Raw genomic sequence first — 8,779 nt, forward strand, 5'->3', positions numbered from 1 at the left:
AAGTCTTTATTGAATCTGTTACGGTATTGCTTCTGTGTGTTTTTTGGGGGGGGACGGGTTTTGGCCCCAAGGCATGTGGGATCTTAGCTCCCTCACCAGGGATCGAACCCTCACCCCCTGCACTGGGAGGAGAAGTCTTAACCACTGGACCGCCAGGGAAGTCCTGAGTTCAGTTTTTAAAAGGTCTTTGAAGACCCCAGCTGAAAACTACTCAAAAGTAGATCATAAGCTTTCCTCTTGGAACTGGGACCCCTGAGCCCCCAGCCTCTCTCCTGGCCTCCGGGCCCACATGGGCTCTGTGGATGCCCTGCCCCGCCCCCGTGCCCAGTACCCATGGCCGGTCCTCTGTGTCCCCAGCACCGTACTGTTGCTGAACCCGGTGGAGGTGCAGGCCGAGTTCCTCACCGTGGCCGACAAGCTGAGCACGCCTGGGCACTCCCCGCACAGCGCCTACACCACCCTGCTCCTGCACGCCTTCCAGGCCACCTTTGGGGCCCACTGCGACCTCCCAGGTCTGCACTGCCAGCTGCAGGTATGTGTCTGGGACCCTGGGCTCAGCACCGCCCCCTCCCGGCAGAGCACCTCTCTGCAAAGGCAGGGTCCCCTATCTGGTCCCTCTCCGGTCCCTCTCCGAGGCCCGGGTCCATTGGCCTCCCTCGCCCCGAGTGACATGGCGGGGAAGTCGCTGGAGGGCTGACCTCATTGAGAGGTTTCTATTGTGCTGGGTCCTAACCCAGGTGGGTGGCAGCCTAGACAGTGGGACTGGACACAGAGCCTCCAAATCCAGCATGGGCTGGGTGGTACAGGACTGAGCTTTAGACTGAAGCTGGAAGCCCTGGGGTCTAGTCCGAGCTCTGTGACAGGTCAGCTGTGTGGCCCTGGGCAGCGCCCTCCCCTCTCTGGGCCACAGCAGTGAACTCTGAAGTCCCTCCCAACTCTGCAGGGCTCTGGCTCTGGGCCTTTCTTTCTGACCACTTCTGGAAAATAGGGGCTGAGTGAGAGGCCTGGCTCCCTGCTCAGCCGTGGGTGGTGGCAGGCGATGAGGCTGGGGACGGACTGGTCATCGGGAGCTCGAGAAGTCGGGCGGCCAAGCCGTGGTTCGGGAGCAAGCCTGCCCCCTGGGTTTCAGTCCAAGACCCTGGCAGAACTCGAGGACATCTTCACGGAGACAGCAGAAGCACAGGAACTGGCATCTGGCATCGGGGATGCAGCTGAGGCCCGGCAGTGGCTCAGGACCAAGCTGCAGGCGGTGGGGGAGAAAGCTGGCTTCCTTGGTGCCTTAGGTGAGGCTCTGGGGTGAGGCCCATTTCCCCCTGTGGCCCCGGCAGCCCCCGAGGTGAGCAGCCCCGGTCGGCCTGGTGCTTCTGTTCCACATAATCATTCAGGGACCCAGGTTCTCTGACACCTCCTGGCTCCAGCACCCCCGAGGGTGCAGTTCCCGTCTGCAGGGTTAGGGTTGGGCTGCCAGGATCGCCACTGGGACGGCCTGGGGGAGGAGGAAAAGAGTGCTGATCAAGGGCAAGGGGCTTCGTTTTCACAATGAGGACAGTGTACCCCTTTGAGCCACCTTAGTCACATGGCCCACCTTGCCCCAGTGGGTCCAGGAAACGTCTATTATAGAAGAAGGATGCCTGATGAGATGGCGCCATGTTTCTGTTCGAATCAGAGGCGCAGAGGCTGAGACTGGGCCACGTTCGTGCAGCTCACAAAAGGGCATGGCATCTACCTGGTGGGCTTGAGAGAAGCCCTCTGGCTGTGGGCCAGGCATCCCAGCTTCCAACTCAGCCTCGGCCCACCCGGCTGCGTGTCCTGTACCGGTCCTCTCCCAACTCTGGCCTCGCCTCCAAGACGGGGGGTCTGGGCTGGCCCATCCGAAGGCCTCTACCCAGCCCTCACCTCCTGCCCCTCCCTCCCCCGTTCCTGCAGACACTGCAAAACCTGGCAAGCTCCGTACCATCCCCATCCCTGTCGCCAGGTGCTACACCTACAGCTGGAACCAGGACAGCTTTGGTGAGCAGCCCGCTGGGGCCCTCGTGGTGCCCACCCCCCAAACTGCCCGGGCTCTCTTCCTCTGCAGCCGCCCCTCACCCCGCCCCCCTGCCAGCCCTCCCACCTGAGCAGGCTCTGAGCACAGCCGGGGGCAGGGCACTGGGCTGCCCTCTGCCCTCCTCCTGCCCTCTGCTCCCCAAGTTCATTCTGTCTCAGCCTGTCACCCCGCCCAAGGGTGTGCAAGAGGGGTTCCAAGGGCTCAGACACCCAGACGGCGTCTCCCCTTGCTTCCCTGCAGACATCCTGCAGGAAATCCTGCTCAAGGAACAGGAGCTGCTCCAACCAGGAATCCTGGGGGACGAGGAGGACGAGGACGGGGAGGACGAGGAGGACTTGGAAACCGAGGGGCACTGTGCCGAGAGGGACTCGCTGCTCTCCACCGACTCGGCAGCCTTGCACGACTCTACCCTGTCACTTGCCTCATCCCAGGCCTCGGGACCCAGCCTCTCCCGCCGGCTGCTGAGCTCCTTCGTCTCAGGCCTCTCTGATGGCGTGGACAGTGGCTACGTGGAGGACAGCGAGGACAGCTCCTTCGAGTGGCCCAAGAGGCCTGGCAGCCAGGAGCGCCGGGCCCAGCGCAGGCCCAGGCAGAAGTTCAACAGGATCTATAAACTCTTCAAGAGCACCAGCCAGCTGGTGCTGCGGAGGGACTCCCGGACCCCGGAGGGCGGCCCGGACAGCGCCCCGCCCCTGCGGCGGGCCGGCAGCCTCTGCAGCCCCTGCAGCCCCCTGGCTGGCCCGGCGCAGCCCCCGTCCCGGGCGCAGCGTTCCCGCTCCCTGCCCCAGTACAAGCTCGGCCCCCAGCTGTCCGGCTGGCCCCCGGCCCCCGCCTCCCGTCCCCGGCGCCGCTGCCCCTTCCTGAGCGGGGACGAGGACCCCAGGGCCTCCACGCTGCGAGTCGTGGTCTTCGGCTCTGATCGGATCTCGGGGAAGGTGGCCCGGGCGTACAGCAAACTGCGGTGAGAGCCGAAACGGGGATCAGTCTGCCCTGGGCAGCAGGGGGGTGCTGCTGGCGGCATCTGGGCTCCAGGGCTGGGCCCCCAGAGGGACCAAGGGCCTCCCTTCTCACCATCTTCTTCTCAACAGGCGGCTGGAGAACAACCGTCCACTCCTCACACGGTTCTTCAAGCTTCAGTTCTTCTACGTGCCCATGAAGCGGAGCTGTGGGCCCAGCGCCAGCGCCAGCCCAGCCCCCCGGAGCCAGACGCCACCGCTCCCCACAGACTCCCCGAGGCACCCCGGCCCTGCGGTAGGTCCCCAGCCCTGGACCCAGCAGGGCGGCAAAGCGAGGAGATGTAAGCAGGCCCCAGTGACCGGAAGGGGGCTGGTCGGAAGTCACCAGCAGCCCTGTGTTTAGGGGCCGCCGCCTCCTGCCTGGGCCTCCCTCCTGGACGTGGTCCCTGCCCTGCACTTGGCCGGACGGTGGGCGGGGGCACGTTTTGCTGTGTGACACGGACTGAGAGTTGTCAGACCTCTCCAAGGGCGCAGAGAAGCTCAGGGTGGGGCTGCAGGTGCCACCCAGGGCCCCGAAGCTAGGGTGGCAGGCGTCCGGGTGGCTGGGAATGACTCTCGCCCCCGCCCCAGGAGCTGGGTGCAGCCCCCTGGGAGGAAAGCACCAATGACATCTCCCACTACCTCGGCATGCTCGACCCCTGGTATGAGCGCAACGTGCTGGGCCTCATGCACCTGCCCCCTGAAGTCCTGTGCCAGGTAAGCGGCCCCTTTCCTGGGTGCAGGTGGAGGGCCCTGGCTGTGGTCACCCAGCCTCGCTTTGAAGGCCCTAGTTTGGGGGATCCAGCTTGCAGCCCCACTGGAGGACCAGGGCTCACTTGGGACCAAGCAATGAGGGTGGGTGGAAGCAGGGCTGAGCTGAACCCAGGGCTCAGGGGCCCAGGGAGGGGTCACCGCACCGAGAGGGAGGGGCCCCAGAGGGTCCAGTTGCCTTAGGCTTCAGCTCCCTTCCTCAACTCCCAGCTTTGTCTAGCTCGGCCGGGGCCTCCCTGGAGGCCCATGGGCCGGTGAGGGAGGGGCGGAGGCCAGGCTGTGGGTCCTCCCTTGACCATTCTGTTTCCTGCTCCCGTCTCACCGTGCCCCTCCCTGGCCCTGTCTGCCTCGGGATCTCTCCTCTGTGCGTCTGCACCTCTGTCTCTCTTCCTCTCATCCTCCCTTTCTCTCTCCCTCTCTGTCCACCTGTCCCTTGGGCTCGGGCTCGGGCTCACCCCTCCCAACCCACAGCAGTCTCTGAAGGCTGAGTCCCGGCCCCTGGAGGGCTCTCCTGCCCAGCTGCCCATCCTGGCGGACATGCTGCTCTATTACTGCCGCTTCGCTGCCCGGCCGGTGCTGCTGCAGGTCTATCAGACCGAGGTAAGGCCTGCCCTGCCGCCTTGCCCCACCTCTTCCCCCACACTAGCTGCAGGGCTGCTCCCACACCCGGGCAGCCAGAGGAGCCTGTGCTGGGGGGTCAACCCTGTGCTGGAGGAGCCTGTGCTGGGGGCCCCTCCTGGAGGTCCACGCTGATGCCCACGCTCCTGCCCTCTCCAGCTGACCTTCGTCACCGGGGAGAAGACGACAGAGATCTTCATCCACTCCCTGGAGCTGGGTCACTCTGCTGCCACACGCGCCATCAAGGCTTCGGGTGGGTGCCGCCTGAGCCCCAGTGGAGGCGGGGCTGGGGGGTGTCACACCGGAGAGGGGGACCCTGGGGTGGCGGGGCGAGAGGGCGCCAGGAGGTGGGGCCCGAGGGAGGTGGGCCGTGATCTGGGGCCCTGGGGAGGAGGGGTCCCAGGGCGGTGGGGCAGGAGGGACGAGAAGCGGGCCGCGAGGCCGAGCCCAGGGTCCGTGAAGGGCACTGGAATTAGAAAGAGCAGAGGGTCTGTCTGTGTGTGACACAGGTCCTGGCAGCAAGCGACTGGGCATCGATGGTGACCGGGAGGCCATCCCTCTAACACTACAGATTATTTACAGCAAGGTGAGCCTGATGCCGGCCCCTCCCCTCCGGGATCCGCTCCCCGTGCCGCCTCCCCAGAGCCAGCCTCCTGTGTTCCCAGGGCGGTCTTTAAGCTGGAAGGCCGCGGCAGGCTCCCCAGGCTCTCCTGGCTGCTGAGAGAAGGGGGAAGGAGGGGCGGTGGACCTTCCTCGCCCCCTCTGCCTCCAAAGCTGCCCCCGCCCCGGGTTCTCCCCACTGCTGAATGTGCTCAGCCCTTCCGTGAAGCGCTGGGGCCTGGCCTCAGGGCTGGGGGTGAGAATGGGGCAGAGTGAGGGACAGGCCAGGGACTGCTGTGCCTGGTGGGCGTGTGGGAGTAGGTTTGGTGTGAGGGGAGCTGGAGGGGGGAGCCCATGAGCACACCCCGGCTCTAGGCCACGACAGGCCCACCTCCCGGACGGGCAGCCTCCTGCCTTCTTCCCTGCCTCCCTCCCTCCCTCCCTCCCTCAGCAATTTGAAAGATATTTTTTGAGCACCTACTCATGTCAGGTTCTGTGCTGGGTCAGGCCCTCCCTCTTAACTTCTCTAGAGGAGGGAGACAGACAATAAACAAGGAAACAAAAAGTGCCCAAGGTAATATTAAAGAGTGGCAAGTGATGACAAGGCAACAAAAGGGCTGGTGGGATAGAGACAATAGGATTCTTTCCATGTAGTGGCCAAGGAGGTGGGCAGGGGCACTGACACTCACTGGGTGCTGTGTTCTGGGTGTTCGTTAAACACCCACTGTGTCCCGGATGTCGTTCATGGCACAGGAGCGTTCACGAGAGTGAACAAAGCTCTTACAGTCTGGAGGGGTTAGACGATCCCACAACATGTATAATTACAACTGTGACGAACAGATGAAGGAGAGGTAAAGGGTTCTGTGAGAACCCTTAAGGGGATTGTTCAACCCAGTGAGGAAAGTTAGACAAGGTTCCTTGAGAAGGGCCATTGAGTCAATGTTGGAAAGAAAACCAGGAGTTAGTTAAGTAGGAAAAGAGAGACGTGCCCTCCAGGTAGAGATAATAGCATGTGCAAAGGCCCTCTGGTGAGAGAGAACATGAATATCAAAGGGCACTGAAGGAGGACCAGAGGGGCTGGAGCAGAGACAGTGGGTGGGGGGAAAGGATGATGAGGTGAAGCTAAAGAAATTGGCAGGGCTGGAATGCCAAGGGCCTTGGTTCAATGAGAGGAGTCTTGTCCTTGTCCTAAGAGCAATGGGTATCCTGTGAAGGGCTTTCAGTTTGGGGTGTGGCAGGATCAGATTTGAGGTTTGGAAGCCGCCTGTGGTGGCTCTGTGGGGAATATCGGAGGGGACCCCAGCGGGTGTGGGAAAGCCAAGTCAGAGGCTCCCGTGGTTGTCCAGGCAAGAAACATGGGCAGCCTGCACTAGGGAGGTAAGGAATGGGGGTTATATGTGAATCACATGAGCAGCAGGGCTTAGGGATGGATTAGAAAAGGAGAGGCTCCAACTCCTGGATGTCAGCCTCTGTGACTGGCAGGACCATTTTCTCAGAAGAAGCCCAGCTCCAGTGGGGGAGTGGGTGTGGGGCATAGTGGGTTCGAGAGGGAAGGAGAGACCAGAAGAGGCAGTGGGAGGGTGGGCCTGAGCTCAGAGGTGAAATGTGGAGATGGGTGTATAGGTGGTCATGGAGAAAGGGCCATGGGTGAGGCTCCCTCAAGGAGAAGGCAGGAATAACAGAGCGGAGGCCCCAGGAGAAGCTCCTGAGACCTGTGTCCTGTGATGGGGGCAGAGGAGGGTGATCGCGCAAAGCAGAGGCCCCAGCCAGGCTGGCGGTGGGGAAGCCAGGAGCGTGCCGCCACGGACGCCCAGGAGAGGGGAGGAGTGAACAGGATGGCATTCTCCTGTAAGGTCAAGCAAGCCGAGGACTGAGAGTGCTTGTGGGTTTGGCAACGCGGAGGTCCCTGATGAAAGAGACATTCAGGCAAAGACCCAAAGAGGGAGCTCTGGCCTAGCTCTGCCTGGGACCCCCTGCCCGTGAGCCTGTCTCTCCCTCACTCGGAGTTCAGAAGATCCTCGGACCACCCCTTGAGATGTTCTCAGCACTCGCACCCTATGACCCAGTCACCAGGCTGACCTGTGAACCAAGCGAGTGACCTGATGCTCCTCCCTGGAGCCAGTAAGGTCTATATAGGGGTCAAGGGGCTCTTGGTGAAGAAGCTGGCAGGCTCGGGTGCACGAGGGCGAGCTTCCTGGGTGTGCTGGCTGCAGACGGCGTCCTGTCGCTGGCCGGTCTGGAGCCGCTTCTTCAAAGAGAAGGCAATAGGCACCGGCAGGCATGCCACTGAGAGGGTCCGGCTTTGCTGCCTTCCCAGGGGGCCATCAGTGGACGCAGTCGCTGGAGTAACATGGAGAAGGTCTGCACCTCCGTCAACCTCAACAAGGCCTGCCGGCAGCAGGAGGACCTAGGTGAGGGGACAGGGGGGAGGGTGGGGCAGCGGGGGAGGGGGACAGGGAGGGGGAGGGGAGGAGGGGGAGGGGGGTTCCTGAGCCTGGCCTGAGCCACCCTTGCCCTTCAGACTCCAGCACGGAGGCCCTGACGCTAAACCTGACAGAAGTGGTAAAAAGGCAGAACCCTAAATCCAAGAAGGGCTTCAACCAGGTAAGAGCTTTCCTCTCCTCTCTGTCATCCCCTCGGGAGACTTACTGGGCGTGTGTGTGCCTGCCTGTGCGTGTGTGTGCGTGTGTATGGAGGGGGGTGTCCAAGGGCTGCACTGGGGCCTGTGGGTGGGAGGAGAGGCAGGTGAAGGGTGTGCACACCTGTAGGGCTCCGCGGTGGCCTCCAGGGGAGCCCCGAGTCCAAGGTGGAGTGGCCTCTGTGTCAGGGAACCCAGGCTGTCACGGTGAGGACAGTGGGGTTTCTCCTCCCAGGACACTTGCTCCTTCCAGACTCAGGAAAGGGCAGAGGCTCGGGAGGAAGCAGGGCCCGATGGAGGGCACAGTCCCCTGCACGCCCATCGCGTCTGGAGAGCTGGCAGCCGGCCTCCTGCCCTACCCCCTGGACCCAGTCAGGCGGTTCCAAGGGAAGAAGCTGCCGAGGGCTGGCGGCTCTGGGGCCAGGGCTCCCGGGTGACCCGGGCCTTCCTTCTAGATTAGCATGTCGCAGATCAAAGTGGACAAGGTGCAGATTATCGGCTCTAACAGCTGCCCCTTTGCCGTGTGCCTGGACCAGGACGAGAGGAAGATCCTGCAGAGTGTGGTCAGGTAGGAAAGCGGGGGCCTCCAGCTCTGCTTCAGCACCCACCCAGAGGCCTGGAGGGAGCTGGAGGGATGGGAGGCCTGCCCTGACACTTGCCCTGCCCCACAGGTGTGAGGTCTCACCCTGCTACAAGCCGGAGAAGAGCAGCCTCTGCCCCCCACCCCAGAGGCCCTCCTACCCGCAGGCGCAGGCTGCACTCGACCTCTGCTCCCTCCTCTGTCTGCCCATCATGACTTTCAGTGGAGCTCTGCCCTAGCGGCCCGGCACCAGCCTGGACAGCAAGCCCGGGGGCAGCCTCCTCGGAGCCCCCTCCCTCTCGGAGGGCCTCGCTCCCCGTGGAGAACTGGACGACCCTGTACTGGGTCAGGGTCCCGCTGTGGGCCCTGCAGCAGGCAGGGGGCAGGGGTTAGGGGGTTGATGGCGCCTCCGGGCTCTGTTTGGGAAAGAAACAGGCATTAGGGAGAGGGGCCTGGCCCTACAGCCCCTCAGATCCCTCAGGTAGAAAGGAGAAGGATGGGCGGGCTGGCCTCTGAAGGCCCTGGCCTCT

The 8,779-nt window shown here is 63.3% G+C and overlaps 1 protein-coding gene across 2 annotated transcripts in view; it reads left to right on the forward strand.

Moving 5' to 3' along the window:
* PIK3R5 (phosphoinositide-3-kinase regulatory subunit 5) overlaps window positions 1–8,488 on the forward strand; it is a gene marked incomplete at both ends in the record, with an annotated part of 22,593 nt that extends 14,105 nt beyond the window's left edge. Inside the window, 13 exons of one of the 2 annotated variants that reach the window (XM_079724757.1) lie at window positions 358–532; window positions 1,130–1,283; window positions 1,927–2,010; window positions 2,288–3,008; window positions 3,136–3,298; window positions 3,634–3,759; window positions 4,285–4,413; window positions 4,591–4,684; window positions 4,941–5,017; window positions 7,349–7,442; window positions 7,553–7,635; window positions 8,125–8,237; window positions 8,341–8,488. In XM_079724757.1, the coding sequence (XP_079580883.1) occupies window positions 358–532; window positions 1,130–1,283; window positions 1,927–2,010; window positions 2,288–3,008; window positions 3,136–3,298; window positions 3,634–3,759; window positions 4,285–4,413; window positions 4,591–4,684; window positions 4,941–5,017; window positions 7,349–7,442; window positions 7,553–7,635; window positions 8,125–8,237; window positions 8,341–8,488 (2,161 nt within the window). The remainder of the gene's footprint in view (window positions 1–357; window positions 533–1,129; window positions 1,284–1,926; window positions 2,011–2,287; window positions 3,009–3,135; window positions 3,299–3,633; window positions 3,760–4,284; window positions 4,414–4,590; window positions 4,685–4,940; window positions 5,018–7,348; window positions 7,443–7,552; window positions 7,636–8,124; window positions 8,238–8,340) is intronic. The other variant, XM_079724758.1, reaches the window with a different exon arrangement.
* Between the last annotated feature and the right edge of the window lie 291 nt (window positions 8,489–8,779).

The sequence above is a fragment of the Hyperoodon ampullatus genome (assembly GCF_949752795.1).
Source record: "Hyperoodon ampullatus genome assembly, chromosome: 19".
Taxonomy (NCBI): Eukaryota; Metazoa; Chordata; class Mammalia; order Artiodactyla; family Ziphiidae; genus Hyperoodon; species Hyperoodon ampullatus.